Source organism: Haemaphysalis longicornis, unplaced genomic scaffold (assembly GCF_048455015.1).
Source record: "Haemaphysalis longicornis isolate Haplotype H1 unplaced genomic scaffold, Haemaphysalis longicornis Haplotype H1 scaffold_16, whole genome shotgun sequence".
In the NCBI taxonomy this organism is placed as follows: Eukaryota; Metazoa; Arthropoda; class Arachnida; order Ixodida; family Ixodidae; genus Haemaphysalis; species Haemaphysalis longicornis.
Window position 1 is genome coordinate 15055836 of NW_027526266.1, and position 21040 is coordinate 15076875.

Sequence of the window (21040 nt, forward strand, 5' to 3'; positions counted from 1 at the left end):
AGAAGAGGTGCAGATTATATGCGAGGTATTTCCTTCGGTGCAGCTTCACGGCGATGTGCATTGTGCACTGACAGCAGTAACAAAATCTAGGCCACTCTTATCCCACGGACAGTGTTCATTCTGCACACACACAGCTAACAATATAACAACCTGAGCAAAAATATTGGACAAGTCAACTACCGTATTTATTCGAATATAGGTCGACCTTTTTTTACCGAAAATGTGCTTAAAAATTGAGGGTCGACCTATAATCTTGACCGAAGAACCTCGACCTATAGTCGTGATCAAAAATGCGAGCGCACCGAGCGATCCGTTTCTCCGTCGCGCCCGGCGCTCCTCAATTTGAGGCGGCAGCGCGGAGCATCTAGAACAAAGACAGGCAAGAAAATAAAGGAAAAAATAACAAAACAATCAGCGTAAGAAAACCACCCACAGTCACTGCCGGCTATCGCGCATTATCTGCGGCCGAACCGGACACGAGCGAGCTGACGTATTGGCTAGAGAGCCAGATTGGCTTGGCTTGGTGTCTTCGGAGCCGCGGTAGCGGCTAGCGTGAGGTGGGGGTAAAGGTGACTTTCGCCACCTAGCGTAGCCACCTCGTGAACGGAACGGCGTTGCCTGCTTCGCTCGCTGTCTCTACTATCTCCCGTTCTCCGTTTCATGCGCTTTCTTTGTGTTTGCTTCGTTGTGATTTCCGCACATAACGTTTTTCTCGTGCGCATTTCGCGATGTCACGTCGGACTTTAAGCGGCGGGTGATCCTGTTTGCTGAGAACTTGAACAACTGCGCCGCTCAGCGAGAGTTAGACGTTAATGAAAAGCTGATCAGGGGATGGCGGAAACAGCGGGACGAACTTTTTGCTTGTAGGGGACTGCGTCGTGCGTTTCGTGGCCCTACAATTGGGAGGCACGATGCTCTCGAGAAAAAACTCCGGCTGCCCGTGGAAGAGGAGTGTGCGATATTCAGACCAAAGCTCAACAGTTAGCGCTGCGAGGCAGGATTGGCCGTTCAGCCTTCAAAGCCAGTCGGGGGCGGGGATGGGTAATGAACTGCGGCGCATGCGGCGCAAGTTCCGACGACGACGCAGTGTGTGGCTCCAACCAGTGAGGTGACCGCATTGTAAATAAATGGGAGTTTTCAAAAGTTTCCTCAAGTTTTTTCTTAAAAGTATGGGTCGACCTATAATCGAATATATTATTTTTTTTTTCGGCGACTTCAATTTTTAGGGGGTCGACCTATATTCGTGCTCAACCTATTTTCGAATAAATACGGTAGAGTTTTCCACAAAAAGAAAAGTTCCTTCAAGAGTAAAGAGAGTTAGTGCCACCGCCCAAAAACACCACGAAAACACGGCTCCATGCAACGGCACGTGGGGGCGCTGCATATGAGATAATATTGGGCTTCTTCGATTTACCAGTCTCGGATAGTCCGCGGTGAGTCCGAACACTTCCTGTTTGGCCAGGAAGTGACGTCACACTGACGTATGCATACAGTTTTGGCGGCGAAGTTCTTCGCTCTCCGCCAGGCGCCGCCCGGCAAAAAACGAGAGGCGGGAAAACATCGTCTGCTCTCGAAGATGTCACCGGAAGATGTTCGCGCTCTTGGCGCTGTGCTTATATTACCGGAATCTGAGAGTTCACATTCCGATGGAAGTGACTGCGACAGCGACGACGAATATTCCGCCGACCTCTACATTGCGCTGCTGATATTAACGAAGCTGGAGAGGGTGCCTGGATGCGTGCGCACCCGCCTCCCCGTTCAGAGTGGTGCCATTCTTTGACGGAGCCGATGCCACCAGAACTGGTTTGCTCTCGATGCCACCGCCATGCCCATGCTCGACGACGCCATGTTCATGCCCAACTAGTGCGCCGGCCGGTGCTGGTAGTGGGAAATTGCTGCCTGCGAGCGTAGTTCGCCAGTAGTCGTCGGCACAAAATGCCCTGCTGCTGCATGCCGCAGTGCAGTAACCACTCCAGGAATGGTTTGCGAATGTTTCAGTTCCCAAGGGATCCGAAAAGAAGAATTGTATGGACTGCAAGAATCAAGTGGGACAAGTGGCAGCCTACGAACACCTCGTGTTTATGCAGTGTGAGTACAGCGGCGCTTCCTCGAAATAGTTTTTTTTCGCGTGGATTTTATTAAGCGGGAGTGATGATCGCAGTAGACTGCGGATAATATAGTAATGATTGGGCCGGCAATTAGATTACAAATTACGCAAATTAGTAGCAGTAACGTCAAACTGTTAAAAAAAACAACACCGTTTCCTTCACGCTATCAAAAGCTATGTGAGCGTCTGTGTTATTTGTGATACGGTGTTTTACACATTTGTAAGTGTTCTTCAACTTTTCGGTGCTGCAAAAAAATCAGTACGAGTTGTGCATTTCGACCTTCCAGACGGGGCAGCTCAACTAGGAGAAAGCTGTGCTGAAGGGACCGCCCACAGTTTACCAGATAATGTTCTGGCCCCCCATAGTATAACCAATGTTCATTCACGTTTATTGGACGTTACTCGCATTTGCGGAACAGCTTGCAAATCATAAAAGTGCGGTTTTAAAGGGGTCCTGAAATACCTTCAGCCGATGCATGGATGTACATGTAACCAAATAAGACAATGTATTAGCAATCTCCTCCCGCAAGAATTTTGTTAAAGCGATGAGTATAAGCTGAGAAATCGTAAATCAAAAACCGCGCATTATACGCGCGCCGCGTTTCCTCCTCCTTTCGCTGTTGACGGCGCGAGAGCCTTCCCTCCCATGATGCTGCGCGCTTCAGCGGTGACGTACTTCCGCTATGGCGCTCCGCATACTGCCGTCTGCTACGGGCAAGCTTTGTTGACGCCATGAATCCCGCACTCCGCTCAAGGCTGGAAAAGCGAACGAAAAATCTGGCCGCATTTGTGCGGCGGCCTGGCCTTGCCCTTTCGCGGTGTGCGTTGCTGCAGGGCAGCACGTGACTTTTAATCGGCGGCGAACTCGCTGCCGCTCGGGGTGGATCGTGCGCTCGGTCCCTTTCATGCACCGCTCACTGCGCCGTATCAGATGTGGCCCCGCTGGTGCCGGGTCCTATTTTGTGGTGGTGGTTATTCCTGCCGGCAGCATGTGAAAAAGACATTTTAAACCGATACAGAACCCGTGCACAAAACGCTTCAATCATGTGACCAGTTAAGCTTGGGGCGACGCGTGGTGGAGAGCGGCAACGTTGGCAAAACATGCTCCGGCGCGGCTCTGAGCTTTCTAGTGCTGGAGCGAGCGCTGTTTCTTTGACAATCTCCAACATCGGTTGCCTTGGCAACAAGGCACAAACCTCCCCAGAAGTCAGTTACGGTTGCGTGATCCCGGTTCAGCTCGGGGCCCCACCTCGCGACATGTGGGCACTGCAGGCGTACCACTCACTCCCATTGGGAAGTGTGAGATGCGTTTGGCATTACAGGAGGCGATGGTGTGTGTGTTGTGGACGCCTTTGTTTCGCGATGAAATGCGACGTTGTGCTTCTGCGGGTGGATAGTGCTTCCCATGGTCTGGATTATCTTTCTCGAGCGACGTACGACTCAACCTCGCATGGGGTATGTGCAGTGTGCGTGGCTAAAAGCCATCTCGGCTTGCGCGCCAGAGTTAAGTGACTTGCTGTTCGTCCCCGCAAACCGCGCGCGAGGTGAGTGCCGAATTTACGACAGGCAGGAGGAGGCAACCTATCGTGTGTCTATCGCGGTTCAGACTTGCAACGCATGTTGTGACGTTGTGTTCATTCGAAACGCATCTCTGGATTGTTTTGAAGTGGAATAAAATGTATCCGTCAAACCCGGGCATTCGGCTCAGGGCGTTCTCTGCGATTGCACGAAAGAAGTGCCACGGGGCTTCAACGCTTTCTTTACGGAACGTACTCAGGTAAGAGAATATCCATGTCGTGTTATGGCCGTGTTGCATTCAATACAAACGGTTAAGCGTTTGTTTACACTTGTTTCGTTTGTCGTAAAATGTCCAAGCACTCCGACACTCCGCTGGCAGATCAGCCGGCGAGCCGACGCTGAGCGGACGACTCATCTCTTTGCCGGAAGTGCGTGAAAAAGCCGCCCAATAGCAGGATGTCTAGCTCATGACGAACATCTGGGAATCGATGATGTAGACATGTGAAGATGGCGGCGTCCAAAAACACGAAGGAAAGGGTGACAAAAAAGTGACAAACTTTGCAACAAAAGTGTGAGCTTTCCGCTGCGCGTAAAAGAGTAATACTTGGCCCAGATGACCTTGACGACCCAATCTAACGATTGCGCTACCTTATTTAGTGTGCTCAAAACGCCTTTCAGGGCACCTTTAAATGTCGCAGTTGCGGTAAAGTTCGCAACAACACATTAGGAAAATAGTTAAACACGTATGAAATACAGCAACGTTGGTGAGCGAACACGGGTGATATGTCGCGAAGGAAATAAATTTGCGACCTTCCATGAACGCGCAGGCTCCTTTTGAAGGGGACAGGTTCGAGCAAAACCGGGCGGATGGTTGGAAAAAGATAAAGCCAAATGCCGTGCCTACAGTGTTTTCCTTCAGACGTCAGTTATTACTTCCTTTTTTCCGCGTGCTTTTACAGAGAATTTAGCATTATTTGCAACTGCAATCTTAAGACTTCATTGTGTGGCCGTGTACGCATGCAGCGCTTTTTCGTGTTGATAGCAGCGCTTATAATTCCAATAGTGCACTAAAAAAGCAGGTCGAACTTTGTTTTGTTTCTAGGTGTTAGAGTTGTGGTGGCGGAACTTCGCCATTTGTTTTTGCTTTCAAATATAACGAACGTAAGCCCATAGGAGTTGATTTCTTTCTTGGACGGTGTCGGATGTGACGTTGGATCACAGCTCTCAGGAAGAGGGGGGAGGGGCGGCATTCTTATGCTGTTTTTGCGGATGTAAACTAGTAACAAAGGCGCCGGGAACGAAGTTTGTGACCTTGCCCAAAAATGACGTTTCATCTCTTTGCAGAGGACTACAGGCATTTCAAATGTGCAGCAAAGGTAGCGTGCGGATGTTCAGACATGAAGTGTTAAGACATTAAGAAAGCCAGTCGCGGCATGCCTAATGCTGTTTATGGGATGCAGTTTGATGCTCTCCATTGCTTTTGCAGCTTTGCCTCGTCGCAGAAATGCACCAAAGGAAAGGACTGGGACCGCTCTCGTCTCAGCTCTACATGGAGATCAGCACGACGTAATCACTGATGGTCATGCAGTTGCCATCGACGCAATGCCGTCGCCGGGCAGCCTTGGGCTGCCTGAAGGACAGAATTGCAGCTCACATGAAGCCAGCTCAACTGCACCGGTAGTGGACGAAACAGGTCTGCAAGGCTCAGCCAGTGGAATGAAAGCTGGGGTGTCTGACCCGGAGTCTGCTAATAAGCTGCTGGCAGAACTGACACGGAAATGCAGCAAACTTCAAGACTTGCATACCCAGGCAAACTCAACGATCCAAGGCCCCCGAAAAAAGGTTAAGAAGCTCGAAGGTAACATAGAAACCTTTGGAAAGAACATGAAATTTCTGAACGAGGACCAAATACATCCACTGTCGCGCGACAGCAACAAAAGGTCTCCACAAACTGTAAAGCAAGCGCCTCAAACTTAAATTTTCCTGCCGGACGTCCGGCTATGAAACCTTAAGGAAACTCCGGTACCCGCTGCCGGCTAACAGGATTTTTGCGCGTCGAGTACAGGGACTCAAGTTTCTGCCTGGGATACTCACAGACGTGGTAGACCTGCTGAAAACGAAAGCAGAAGGCATGCAAGACATTGAAAGGAACTGTGTTCTTTTACTAAATGATACGAAGATCTCCCAGGGCTATGAGCTCGATCTCAAAGCTCTAACTTCTTATGCAACGCGAATTTTTAGGGCTGCATAATAACCTGTTTACAAGCAATACAGGTTCATCGTGCAACTCTGGCCGAAGAACAGCAATGCTAGAAGCGAAGAAATTTTCTCACTCCTGTATACTAACGCTTGCGTTGAACGCGATATTTCTGGCTAGGAAAGAAAATCACCGAGCGCCGTACAACTGCATTTCTGTAGTTACATATGTAAAAAATAAAAAAAACACGCCACGCTGACCAGCATTTGTAACGCGTTTTAAACGGTTAATTTCAGGTGACAGCGTTGCATAATAGCGTGAGACAGCTAACCTTCAGGTATTGTTAAATTAAACTCCACCAAAAATATTGCCTACTTCACTGTAATGCCGCCGTAGTGCCCTTTTTGCAGTGTTATCGTCCGCTCAAAGGCGCATCGCTTCCAACATACCGCTCGACACGCGAGCGCCGCACGGAGTGGGCATAAGCACGGCGGCCGCCGTAGCAGACGACACGGTTCTCTCCACCCTGAACGGGGAGGCGGGCGCGCGCATCCAGGCACCCTAAAGCTGGTGAGGGAGGAGCGCCACCAAGTGCCCCTGTACGTTGAGCGGGTCGTCTCCACGTACTTGGAGTTTGAATTTCGCAAAATGTTTAGGCTCTCACGGTCCACGGTCGCTCAGCTTGGTGCTGAATTTGAGAGTTCTGAATTCTACCCTGCTGGGCACCGTGGACGAAGAAAAATGAGCTCCGAGAAGACCCTGCTCATCGCCCTCACGTACATCAGTACGCAGAGTGCGGTGTACCGGATTGCGGACAAGTTCGACGTCGCCGAATCCAGCGTGCACCTTGCCATCAACCGGGTGTTGGCATTCCTCTATTCCATCAGCGCCCGAGAGATCCGGTGGCCGGACGCCGACGAGCGCGGAAGGATGAAGCGGGCGTTTTTGTCACTCGGTCGCCGTGGTGCCCTGCCGGGCGTCACTGGGGCCGTCGATGGATGCCACATCCGCATTTCCACACCATCTGAGTCGGAGGAAAGCTATTATAACAGAAAGAAGTTCCACTCGATCGTCCTGCAGGGGATCTGTGATGTGGATATGTTGTTCACCGATGTGTTCGCCGGGTTTCCAGGGAGTGCCCACGACGCCCGTGTGTTGCGGGAAAGCTTCTTCTTCAAGAACGCGGCGTCCAAATGCGAAGGTAAGGACTGGTGACCTAATAACTACAAACTGTCTGCCGCAAATACAGAGCCATACGTAGGTCACTTGTGAAGTGCTGATTAATAATTCCATGTAAACCATCTCCCTGTTTCGGGCCGATGCCATATCGGCGATAATGTGCATATTTCGTTGGGCCAGATGTTCTAGCTGCCACGCATGCTGAGCTTAATACCTTTTGAGGTGGAAAAGCTCAAGGAAAGGTCATGATAGAGAAATGGTAATGAGGTAGGTACATATTTACGCATTAAATGATGTACTACAGTACGCAGCACTTCTATAAATTTGATTGAAATTTGCAATGTTATAATTTGCCAACAATGCAGTTCTGTGGTGATAGCGCATTAGCCACGTATCGTTTGCCTGTGTTATCTGCTGCTCTCGCCCCGATGCGCCACGTGCAGTTTGTACGTGACGTCACTGGTCGCATGTGTGTTTGTTATATATGTACACTGGTGGCATGGAATAAAGGTTGTCATTATCTCGCCGGCATCGTCGGTGGCTCTGTCCCTTTCCCGGTTCTTGCGGCAGCCCAGCTGCACTCGGCCTACTTCTAGGCCGCAACACGACATGGTGTCAGAAGATGGCGTCTTCTGACATTCAAGGGGCGTTGCACCAATCTTCAAGCGCCGCCATGTCAGAAGACAACGGAGTCAAGCCATTCCACGGCATGTTCGCTGTTCCACCTCCGCCAACGTTTGACTTCGACAGGACATCCGAATGGCCTTGTTGGATCCAGCTCTTCGATGACTACCACTTTGCCTTGGGCTTAAACGAGCGAAGTGAAGAAGCACAAGTCTGGACTCTGCTTTATACGATGGGAAGGAAAGCCAGAGAAATCTTCTCAACTTTCGCTTTAACTGAAGAGCAACAGAAGCAGTACGAAGTCGTCAAAAAGAAGTTCGACAACCACTTCGTGTCCGCACGGAACCTAGTTTATGAGACAGCATGTTTTCACCGACGCATTCAACAACCTGGTGAATCAGTCGACCAATTCATCACTGCGTTGCACACGCTGGCGGACCGGTGCGACTACCAGGAAAAGGAACGCATGATTCGCGCCAGGTTTGTCGTCGGCCTCAGTGATGCGAAGCTCTCCGAGTCGCTACAAATGGATGCAAATTTGACACTCGCCAGTGCTTTAGCAAAAGCTCGCTTGAAGGAGACCGTCCAACGACAGCAGCAGCAGCTGCGAGAAACCAGCGATGAACCTTCGGCAGCGGCAGCCAGCAACCTCGACGCGGTCAGCAACCAAGGGCAGCTCCGGAAGAACTCTTCAGGACAGCGGCGTCCCAGCAGCTTGTCAAGGAACAGTGCATCTGGCATACAATGTCAGGACAATAGAGAACAGTCCTACCGACCACGCACCCCCTGTCCATGACCCAACTGCGGTCAAGGAGCGCACCCCAGGACCTCCTGCCCGGCAAAAGTTGCGAAATGCAACTACTGTGGTTGTTCCGGACATTTTGCAGTGGCATGTCGGAAAAAGGCTGCAGGCGACTGAAAGAAGGTACAACTTTCTTCTCTCCATATGGACAAGGGGGCGTATTTTGTTGGCGCAGTGCACGGGGAGCACTCTAATTCTCGTATGCTCAGGTCGTCACAAACGGCACTCCAGTGTGCGCTAAACTAGACTCGGGTGCAGATGTTTCTGTGGTACCCTCAACGTTTCCTGGATTGCCTACCAGGTTAGACAAGTGCGACATAACGCTAACAGGACCCCTAATGAGCCACTCCATGTTCTCGGAAAGTTTGTTGCCAATATCCTGTGGAAACTATTCACGGTTCGGCAAACTGTGTATGTTGTCTCACCCTTACGCTCCATACCTTTGGGTCTCCCAGCGCTCGAAGCTCTCGATCTTATTCAGTTCGCTGACTCGGTCAGTTGCACATCAGCCATCGAGTCTTCCTACCCAAGCAACTCAAGCAACTCCGTGCCGCATTGTACGGAAGGTGAGCTGGCTTTTTCCGGGTGGTGATGAGAAACCTCATCGAGGTTCTCAGGCAACTGTGTGCCGCATTGTACGGAAGGTGAGCTGCCTTTTTCCAGGTGGTGACGGGACACCTCATCTAGGTTCTCAAGCAACTCTGTGCCGCATTGTACGGAAGTTGAGCTAACTTTTTCCACGTGGTGACGGGAAACCTCATCGAGGTTCTCAGGCAACTCTGTGCCGCATTGTACGGAAGGTGAGCTGCCTTTTTCCAGGTGGTGACGGGACACCTCATCTAGGTTCTCAAGCAACTATGTGCCGCATTGTACGGAAGTTGAGCTAACTTTTTCCAGGTGGTGACGGGAAACCTCATCGAGGTTCTCAGGCAACTCTGTGCCGCATTGTACGGAAGGTGAGCTGCCTTTTTCCAGGTGGTGACGGGAAACCTCATCGAGGTTCTCAAGCAACTCTGTGCCGCATTGTAGGGAAGGTGACAGAGCTGCCAGCAAGCCACCTCTTCGAATGGCTGGTGCACTTTGCAGAAGCTGCGGCGCTGACAAAAGTCATGAGGGTCTTTCACAGCATTGCCCGCTTTCCGGGAGTCACCGCCTGTATCGACTGCATGCACATCGAAGTAATCCGGTGGTGACAACTTCAAAGTCTACAGAAACCAGAAGGGCTATTTCTCAATCAACATGCAGGTACTGTATTTATTTAAATATAAGGCGAGGTTTTCCTTCCAAAATCCGTAGACTCAAAGTCATACACCACCTGGTACACGAAGCTCAGAAATATACTTTTTTGATTTTTGACTCTCAAAACCGCACCCTCGCCTTATAATCGAGTATGGTAAGTGGCAAATCGTGTGCTGTAGAAAATGCTATTCAGCCAGCATTAGGAATCCCTATTAACGCATCGCACCTTTCTGTTAGCATGTAGCTCACTTAAGTGGGGCAAATACTTCCTGCCCTGCTGTTCGGGTGGAGGGACTACATTACGACGACCAAGCCACAAGGAAAGAGGGCAGTGCCACTCGATGAGGGCGACGAAGAATGGGTCGCATGTACGGGGTCTAAGGCAGCGGCTCTCTTACAGGCCTCACTCTTTAGCACCTGAAAGGAAGCCAACGAGGCTTAGAGCTATGATTGCATTGTTTGCTCTAGACTGCGGTTGCTGGAAAAGTAAACAGAGCGGGATGATGCACAGGAAGCGAAAGAGGAGTGGACGCAGCGCTTTCAAGCTTTGAAGGCGCAGATAGCCGCAGAACGGGAAGAGTTTGACAAACGACAGGAGGAACTCCAGTATTGGCTGCGTCAGAAGGCACAGGAGAAAGCAGCGCTGGTTGCTACAGGTATGGAAGATGGAAACAGAAATGGAGGCAGGCCGCGAAGCCCATGGACAGCTCAAAAAACAAGTGAAGAATGTGTCAGCTCTGCCACAGCTACGACATAATGTAGTACAGGAGGAAGCCATAGGGGCCAGTGCGACAGTGGAACACGTGGTTGACAATACGGAAGGCAGTTCTGACGTCGACCTATGCTTACAGTTGCAACCATGGGACCCAGGGGCACTGGAACGTCAAGGACGAGAGTGCCAGCCAAGCTGCAATTGCACAGAGTCGGGTGGGCAGCCACCATGCACCTTCTGACACCCAGGTGCACAAGCTACAAGCCGTGGTGGAGGTGGCCAGAGGCACAGCTGATCTGGTGAAGGGGAAACAAGAACAGACAAGACCAGTGGTTTCTGGGGTGGAGCATCGCCAGCAAAGACAAAGCCAGAAGCGTACGCCACACAAAGTGAGGCAAGAAGCCCTTAGCAAGGCTGCACGCTTTGTTGTTGTTGTTGTGGACCAACAACATACCAGTGGAACAACAAGTGGAACAGGTGGAACAAGTGGAACAAAAACATACAACACAGGGGAACAACAAGATACAACCTACAGTGGAACAACAACATGTCGTTCCAGACAACGCCTCAAGCCACACTGGAGCAGGTATGCGATGCAATGGCGCCCACACCAGAAGTATGGTGCAACGACGAGTTCCTAGTGGCTATCCCTGCCGGGCAAACAGAATATTGCAGAGTTAGGACAAACACCCGAAGAACACGCCGAGGCCTTCCTGGCCTTCCCGAGCGTATGGCTGTGGTCTGTCCTAGCTGGTGCATAATCTACGGTGGGAATCAGCTTGAATGTAAATGAACAGAAAGGAAGAGGGATCAGCGGAGCATCATGTTTCTTCCTCTCCCTTTGTGTTCGTTTACATTTAAGCTGCTTCCCATCGAAGATTCCCGAGCGAATCTCCAAACCAAGGTTGACGCGCAGGCGGAAGTCACCCAGAAAACCTCCTCATGCTTCAGCAGCTGTGCTCAACGAAACTTGCAGCGACGCTGAAGCTTCCGTGAGTGATACGTGCGGAGACAGTGCTGGGAAGACGACGCCTCCCTACTCGTTTGATTTGCCATGAGATTCGTCGATGTGTCGTAAATGGTTCCAACAAGCAGCATAAGCAGCTACTGCGAACAGCAACCAGTCTGAAAGTGATGGCCTGGGTGACCATGGTTACTAGAAAGCAGGAGTTCATGGTATGGTTGTGTATTACCTTTTTGGTTATGTCCAGAAGAAGGTGACGAAAAATATCTATTGTGAGGATAGCCAGAGTATACTGACAGCTTCCCCCGAGAAACTGAACTTAGGTCATACAAGCCAGGGTGTCTTTAAGAGCCGTCACTGAGGCTGTTCACACTGGTCAAAAAGATGCAGAGAACTGCTTCCCTAAAACTGAACAAGTCTCCTGTGTTTGATGACCTGTTCTGGGAAGTGATAGACAAGTTGGAAAAGGCTTCTCTGCCTGCATTGGGAAGTGATGAGCACTGTCAGGAAGTTAGCGTCATGGTCATCAAGTTTTATGTTATCACGTGAATTAACTTCCATTCAAGGAAGGAAAACGGTGAAATGTTGGTCACTCAGCCAGCACAGCAAGCAAGGAAAAAGGCAAAGCTGCTTTATGCCATCTTGTTAGACTAGTGCTCTCCAAGAATGGCATGCTCAGTAAAGAATATTCCTGCCGTGAATCTGTTTTCTTTTATTCACCTGATAAGAAGCGTAGCTGCTGGAAACTTGCAAGCTTTAACATGATTCTTGAGTGGTAGCGCTGAAATACCATGTTTTCAGCTCCAAATACATGCAACAATGTTGCACTGAGTGGCGTGCAATGCTGGGTGGAAAGGTAAAACCCATACGCAAGTAGGCAAATAGCTTTAGCAGCTTTATTGCTTAATAAATGGACTGTTTTGAGTGTGGCAAGTGACACACTTAATTGTGTTCGTTTCGGCACGCAGTGATTAATTGGGGGGGGGGTCCCGCGTATAACGAACTTTTAACAAAAAATTCGTTATAGGCGGGTTTGGCTATATCGAACTATGACATATATCAAACTAATCGCAGCGCATATTACAGTTCGCTATAACCAGGTTTGACTGTAGCTCATGCCAAGCTAAGACAGCATATGTGTTGATGACGCAGAGTCTCCTGTCCAGTAACAAACATGTAGTGCATATTCTGCCAGTTGCACAGATTGAAGCATGTACACTGCACAAAGTATTGCGAAAGCTCATTGTTGAGCTTGAAGCACTGGGATTCAGAGTAATTCGTGTGATTTCAGATAACAATGCTATAAACGGGAGAGCAATGCAGCTCTTCGCCTACCCACCCAAACTAAGCATTGTGTACCAGCACCCTGTCGATTCATCACGGTCACTGTTTTTTATTCTGGACCCAGTCCATATTTTGAAATCAGCAAGGAACAATTGGCTCAACCAAAAAAACAGTAGACAATGCATGTATTTTCCGGATCCGACCAGCAATGACGAGAGGCCTCCAATCTTAACAGCCCCGTTTAAAGCATTGCGAGACCTGCACGAGGTTGAGCAGAACAAGCTTCTAAAACTTGCGCCCGCGCTGTCGCTGAAAGCGCTCAATCCGACAACATTGGAGCGACAAGATGTGAAGTTGGCACTGCGAGTTTTCAGTCTCTCAACAGTGGCTGCACTGGATGCCGCTAGTGTTCAGCATGCAGAAGAAAGTGCCAAGTTCATCAGCATGGTATCAGATTGGTGGCTCGTAGTAAATGTGAAAACTCCAAGAAAGGGTGACCGTGTTCGGGACGAGTTACAGAGCCCCATAACAGCAGCTACGTGCTGTCAGCTTGAGATTTTAAAGAGAGTGACACGATGGCTAGATTACTGGGCTGGCCTTGAACATGACGACGGCAGTCTCACTTCAGAAACGCACTTGGCACTAACTCGCACAAGCTATGCTTTGCACGAGGTGTCTGTGTACTGTCTGGAAGAACTAAGATTTCGGTATGACATGCTTGGCGAATTTCAGACTGATTGTGTCGAGAGCCGATTTGGAAAATACCATCAGTTATCTGGTGACAACTACCATATACCAGTTAGACAGACATACGAATCCGAGAACAAGCTGGGGCTCCAGAAGGTGCTTGACATAACCAATCTTGATGTCATTGCACAGCCCATCTATAAAGGAAGCTCACTCACACTTTTTGAGCAGTTTAAGATTTCAGTGACCAGCGAGGATATTGTCCGTAAAGAATCAAGACTGCCTGCCATCACATATGTTGCCGGATATTGTGCTTACGTTATAGGGCAGGCGGACCCTCTCTCGTGGAAGCGTTCGCAGTGACCCCGTGGGAGAGGGCTGTCACGAAGAATGGCACGCTTGCCTTCTGCCCTGAAACCACGTGACCAACAAGGTACCTCTCCCTCGCGACAGGTGGCCCGGCACCCTGTGACAGGTGGTGTGCGTGACGAGAGACTTTGGCGCTTCCGTTGGCTGCTAGCAGCACAGACACTTCGGGACCACCAGCAGCAGGCTCAGGTACTTTCTTGGGAAGTTATTTATGGGGGTCCATTGGGGGACAAGGTCGTCACTCAGCTTAGCACGTCCACCGTCCCAGCGGCTCCATCCTCGGTTCCCTGCCGACTCCGCCTGTGGCTGTTCCCGCCTGCTGCCGTTCGTCCCGGACCGTCACCACACAGCATGGCCCCCCGGGTGAGACCGCACCTGGCCAACAGGGCCGCCGCAAGAAACAAAAGCAGCCCTCATCAGCCACTTGGCCCGCCCACGAGAACGGTGGGCACCGCTGTTGCCACAGCGCGCCTGGGTGTGCGCCCCGCAGAAGCCCCCTCCACCTTCGGGACCTCCATCCGGGCAACAGCCACCGGCACCGAAACGGCACCGCCACGTAGATACGTGGACACATCAGGCAGGGCCGACTAGCCTGCCGGCGTGCTTCATGACGGAAAAGCGGTGGAAGCGCCAGTGGAAAGTCGAGCGGGCCATCCCGGAGGCTCGTTTGTTCAAGGCGTTCTGGGCCGTACTTTGCCACAGCCTGGAGCGGCGTGAGGGGAAAGCTTCTCCTGCTGCCGCTGGTGGGGCCGCGGTCCAGGCCCCACTGGTGGACCTCGACCCGCCTGGCCCCCAGCCGCCCCCGGTCGGAATGCTGACTCCCGAGCTCCCGCCGGCCCAGATGGAGGCCGTGGTCCAGGCCCTCGCCACCGAGGCCTTCGCCGCGACCATCGTAGCGCGAGTCTTCGCGACGCCCGCCTCCGCTGCTGTGGAGCTTAAAGACATCACTATGGCGCCCCAAGCCTCGGAGCCCCAATAAAGTACGCATGCATACCCTCTTTCCCCTCCTTGCCTGTTCCTGCCTTTTGGGGGCTGAGTTGCCCGGTCCGTTCAGACCGGGCCCGGTCTTGCGGAGGGGAGGATGTGGGGATCCATTTGATCCCCTTTTACTCTTCCCGCGAGAGTAGCCTTCAAAAGTGCGCGCTTTCCCTCACACGTGACATCACCTCGCAGGCCGACGCTCCGGCGGGCGCCAACTGCCCCGCTGCCGCTCCTCCTCACCCAGCAACCTGCCTCCTTTCCCCATGCACCTTATAAGTGTGGCGTGCGCATTTGGCCGCTCTCTTGCCCCATGAATAGGGGAGATAGGAGATTGAGGAGATCGGAGCCGGATAACCGGGACGCTGTTCATCCTACCTTGCGAGTGGCCCACATGCAACCTTGGCCATGGCCACCCATTCGGGCGGGGCCTTGAGACGCGTGCCGGTACAGTGCAGTTCTTAACCCTATCTTGGCGTTCATTATGCACTGTACCACTCGGCCAATGAATCCCCTGGTTCGTCCTGGCCCTTTGGAGCCTGTCGTCGCCTTTGCCGGTGAGTCGAACCCGTCGCAGCGTCTCTCTCGGCGACGCCGCGAATCTCTCTGGGACATTTTGGATGGGTCATTTCCGGGCATGGGCAAACACCCTGTATCCCACAACGGCCCGCGTGGGCCCATCATGCCCACAAAGCCTAGTTTACTGCGACGCTGCTAGTCTGGCAACACGGGAAGCTTTTGGCTTTCTCTTGTCGCATTTCGCCCGTTTCGCGCGATCGCGATGTATTCTGGCTCTCATCAAACTTCGTGCTTTCAACATTTGATCTATGCACACTGGGAACATGGACGGGACTCCTCCGCGAAGTTCTCTCAGTGCGATAGGGAACTTTGATCGTTCTGTTAGGACTGTGAAGTGTCGCATGGTGCCTTCATGCGCAGCGTGTTCGTTGTGAGTGCAAAACCATCGTTCCAAACCATCGTTCTGCACTTCAGTCACATAGCTGAACAAGTCTTCTTCCAGTTCCGGAAACTTGCTCGGCTTTAAAGTGCGCTTTTTGCTGTTGGTGTTTTCCAAAGCTTCCTTTTGAGCGCACCATTGTCGAGCACACTCTTCGTCGACGTTGAATTTTCTGCCAGCGGCACATTTCCGTGCTCGAGAGCGAACTCGATCACCTTTAACTTGTAGCCAGCGGTGTAGCTATTCAGGTGCCTGCCCATCGTGCCACATAAGACGTGTTTGAAAACACCAACAGGGACCACCACAACCCTCGTGAATCACTTGCGGCTTCACCCGGGACCATTTAAAGAGTACTAGAAGATCCGAGCTTCTGAGTGTGCTGACCGTGCTAAGAAATCAGCTCTCGACAAACTCGTTGAAGCATGCGCAAGCAGGGCGCACGCAAAGCCGCCTCCTCACAGCAGCGCACATTCCAATTGGGGTTTTGTCCTCCGCTCCCCGCCTGTCCGTCCCCGAAGGTCAGGAGGATAGGAACGCCTTCACCGACGCCTCGTAAAAAGCCGCCGGAGAGACCCAACAAAGGGTTGCGACTCGCTGGCATCGGCGGAGGCCACCCCGACATTCCGCCACCAGATGGGGGGGACGCAACTAAGCCACAAGAAGGGAGGAGGGTCATCACCCTGATGAGGTGCATCGGCGCTGGCATCATTACAACGTGAAAAAAAATAAAGCGCCGGGATTAATCACCACGCTAACGCACATTAGACGCATGCTTTCACAAATATTTGGAGTTATTTACGTTTGGTTGGTAAGTGCCCGTCAAGCGGTCATTTTAATCATGGGCGAATCCCCACTACACAAGCTAAAGCAACGAGAGCAAACGAGATGGTTGCAAGTCAGCGCAGTCTTGAGCATTCTTCTCTGTAGTCTGCCCGTTTGCACTCACACTTTCACATGACCACTCATTTGTTAGATTTGAAGGTTCGTCTTAAGTTGTGTGACCTGGGAAGGGTGGGAGCTAGCAGCAGATACACGCCACACGCACTGGGGTACGTCGCCGCTTTTATATCCTAGCAGACGACGCGCCAGCTGTGGAACAAGACTCGACTGCATCACCGTTAGATCCCGTGACGACTGTTCCAGCCACGCCGAAGACAGGGCGCGTATGGGAAGGTGCGAAATGAAAGTGGTCTAGGAACGTTGCTCTATGCGCCATTTCTAGTTTTTCTTGTGACTGGGTCAGTTCGACCATGCATTCCTACACAGTGGCCAAAAAAAATCGAGGTCGACCACTTGTTTCTGCATTACTTTAAAAGCAGTTTTAACCCTTTAAATACGTATCAAGCAAAAAAGCAGCAGTTTTACTATTACCTCAACTGCGCCCAAAACTGGTACCGTACCTAGCATATCCAAAGCAGAGCATACAAAGATGGTGGAACTTGACAGTGTCAATGACGACGAGTGTGAATACAAACGCGTTAGTTGCATGCATGTTAGTCTGAGCTTAGTACATGTTAGTCTGAGCTTAGTGCCTGCGCGAAGTGCAGGCATTTCAAGTGGAAATGGAGTCGTCCATGTCAATATCAAAGGATATTGAAGATCGCATTTGTACAAACAACTTCGTCACCACCACGGCGTGGACCGAGACCACGTCAAGTACTGCCACCAAAAACTCCTCTTTGCCTGCCTCCCCTGATATTTTGGACGGCGGACTCTTCACAGTAAACTGCAAAAATTCGGCAGCGGCCCTCATCCCCTTCATGGGCCGCAAAGTGCCACGGTACGTACATTACAACAGCGTCATCACCGTTGTGCGCAAATACAAGAAGACCATCCCGGTGTGCTTCCGTTGCGGAACTATTGGTCATTGGGCTGAACTCTGCCCCACCCCGAACGACAACTGCTGCGGCCATTGCGGCCAAGAAGTGGGAGACACCGCGGATGGCGGTATGGCCCCACATCAATGCAAGCCCACCTGCCTCATCTGCAGTGAGAGTCACCTCACGGGATCTCAAGCCTGCATAGGAAAATTCAGGCGAATCCAGCACGTACCCCCGAAATCAACCAAAACCGTCCCCCGGGCCGGCGGTGATAATAAGTGACCTGGAGTGACCTGGAGCGAGCCGGGGAACAGGCGGGTGGGCACCAGCCAGCCAGAAAAAAACATCACAGCAGCAGCTCCAGATAGCACGGGACCACAACGGTCCTGCACTCAGCAGTCGTGATTTCCCTGCTCTTGGAAGCGGTGGCTGAGCCACGTCATCTCCAGATACGGCTTCCCAAGCAGAGATAAACAAGGTAGGCAGCTGGGCTGGGGTAGCCTCTCGCTTTCTTTGCCCTCCTCCCTCGCCTGAACTCAACGAACTTTTCCAAGAGCTAGTGGCACTTTGGGCAAAAAACGCAAAACTAATAAGATATCTGCACTGGACAATGCGAACACAACCGCTTCTCCCTGCTGTCATTACCATCCCTTAAGGAGATGCCTGCAGTGGAGGTGGAGCACATGGGCGAAATCCCTCAGCTGGAGGAACATATAAACCTTGACAGTCTGAAAACGTGGGTCATAAACCACGAAGGCGCCGTGGAAAGCAGCCGTCGCCCTCGCAGTTTCCCACGGTTTGTCTAAATCACTCCTATCGGATTCGAGAGGAGTGCTTCGGAATTTCGAGCTGGGTTGGATCACCATCACAGCTCAGGCAATACTGCGAAGAGCTTGTCAGGACAAGGACCCCAGCTTGCGATATCTCCTTTGGACTCCAGATCACCAGGGCTTACCAAGGAACGAGGCTGCGAACTCGGACGTCCACACACTCACCTACCAGGAACCCGGCGTAATCCCAGGGGACCTAAAGCCTAGGGCCTAAAGCCTAAAGCCTAAACCCAGGGGACCTAAAGTATTATCATTTAAAGACATCTCCGCCCAATACAGGGGCAACTATGGTTTCATGGGTAAGATGCATGAATTGTCAACCAGTTATTTAACAGATCGAAGTCAGCGCGTAACAATTGGGGACTTCATATCTGACCCACAAACAGTGTTAACCGGGATACCCCAGGGCTCAGTCTTGGGGCCGATTCTATTCTCTTTGTACATAAATGATTTTCCACCACTTTGGAAACATTCACAGGTATTAATGTTTGCTGGTGACACGGCTCTTATATTCACAGGTGTGACAGTCGATGAAATTCAACCTAAGATAAATCACGATTTCGGAAGTGTAGTGGCGTGGCTCAGCAACAATTACCTCTCCCTTAATCTTGATAAAACCAAATACATCATGTTCCACTCAAGGAGAAAGCAGTTAGGTTCCAACTGGTTACCTATTTCCTTAAACGACAAAAAAACTACGCTGCTCGGCTGCCTGGACCTACTGGCTCAACACGCCCTGGTTCAGCGTGCTTGAACAGTGGTCACGACTAACAGGGTCCCCGAATTGCCACTTAACCTGGTTTTGTGAAAGGTGTGCTACCCAATAATCTCTCCAAGCTACCTTTCTATTACATATCAGTTAAAAATGTTCATCATCATCGTACCCGCAGCAGTGGCGGCTGAAAGTTTGTTTCATGCAAGAATGACTTTTTAAAGGAATGAACGGTGGTTCGAACGAACCTTGCCACACTTGCGTGGCTACCACCTTAAACAAGCTTTCCAGGCAACGCCAGTGACACTCAGGTACTTGATCGAGTTCTGTCGACCTACCCAGGTGCACCAAGCAACCCCGATGAAGGACTTAATCTCCATTTAAAAACGCGTGGTCGTGGCCTCTACAACCTGTGTTGTTATGCCGAGGACAGGACGATCGCCCACTCGTTCAGTATCTGGCGATCAACGGTGAATGTGTGGTTCAGGGAGTTCTGGGTTGGGGTAATCAACATTCCTGAAGACGACTGGGTGGGGATGGTTTCTGCAGATGGAATGGCCGCACACATGCGTGAATCCCATGCAGTCACAGGCTTCCCGCAAGCAGGTAGTGGCCTGAATGGGTGCCACTTTCGCATCTCACTTCCGAAAGGGTCAGCAGCTGACTACTACAGCCACCAGGGCTGGTAGGTTCTTCTGTTTTTCCGTAGTGTGAGTGCTGAAACTCAATTTTATGCGCCGCATAAAAATGGTCTTATTCACAGCGACACTAAATGACTGCATGTCTCTAATTTCCATTTCATTTAATTACACCATTCTGTGTAACCCCAAATTAGTCTGTACTGCCAATCTAAAGAAAATAAGTAACTATTTTCGGTTTAGTGAACTGTTTGTCGAAGATGTTTACTGATTTAAAGGATCAGAACTTGCAAGTGTTTTCCCTAGCAGGTATAGCGATACTACCTGCCCCCCCATCGACCACCGCAACCAGTTCCCATATGTGAACTTTAGCCGGCCCGGTGGATGTCATGATGCTAGTGTTTACGGTGCTTCAAAACGGTGTAAAACCATGTAGAGCGAGGACTTCAGTTCCCCAGTTGCTCTCATCAGTGGCACTGAGGTGCCACCCATTATTTTGTGCGACCAAACGCTCCCATTGGGCAGCCGTACGGCCACACTGCCAGTGACTCAAAAGAGGTCCCATACAACTACAATTTGTCAAATACTAGGCGTATTGTAGAGAATGCGTTCGGGCGACTCAAGACACTTTTTTGTTTCATTTGAGAAGCGTTTTGAATGCCAAACAGGATATCAAAGCTGTGTGCATTCTGCACATGTGGGAGTCCCCGAAGGACAGTTTGGAGCGACTGTGGGAAAATGAGGCAAATGCTCTGTACGCAAAGCCCGCTTGTACAACACAGGCATCCAGTGACAGGGGGCACACACTCCGGGACACCCTTGCAAATTACTTTTGGAGGCAGGCCGAACGCATCGCTTAAGCCCACATGACATCCAAAGAAATGGGAAAGTGCCATCGTCCAGTGTCAATTCTACATGTCCGTTCTGGTCTACCAAAGAGAACTTGTACCATATTCTTGGTGTGCTCGATTTTTCTCTTATAGTTTAATCATTTTCGTATTATTGTGTGGTGCTGGTATTACTGCCTCCTTTTGTACTTATTTTTAATTAAGCACAGTCAAACCCGACTATATCGAACCTGTTCAAATCGAATTATCCTTTATATCGAACTATTTCTGGACACAGTACATTTACAATGAGAACATATAGCAAAAACTATGCATATATCGAACAAAACTACCAGTGACAGCCACTATATTGAACATAAGCTTGTGCGAATATTCGACGCTTCGAATAATCAAACGAATATTACGGTATTCGTATTCACTTCGACCCGAATTGAAAATTTCGAATACCTATTTCGGAGTATTCTGGGTGAACGAATATCAAAACTGTGTTCAAGTACTCTCATGAGTTTTGGTTTTGTTACACAAGCCGCAGTGCCATTGACATCAGGCCTACATCTTGACTACATGTGGAGCC

General features: G+C 50.8%; 1 protein-coding gene and 1 pseudogene across 1 annotated transcript; both read left to right on the forward strand.

The window, feature by feature from the left end:
- The first annotated feature begins 1935 nt into the window (after window positions 1–1935).
- On the forward strand, window positions 1936–6387 carry LOC144166037 (uncharacterized). The gene is made up of 4 exons (XM_077695704.1): window positions 1936–2088; window positions 4453–4546; window positions 5112–5565; window positions 6252–6387. Exons 1-4 carry the CDS (start codon window positions 1936–1938, stop codon window positions 6385–6387), a joined length of 837 nt encoding a protein of 278 aa, XP_077551830.1.
- Window positions 6388–7495: 1108 nt separating this feature from the next.
- Window positions 7496–14661, forward strand: LOC144166038 (uncharacterized; annotated as a pseudogene).
- Window positions 14662–21040: the final 6379 nt, after the last annotated feature.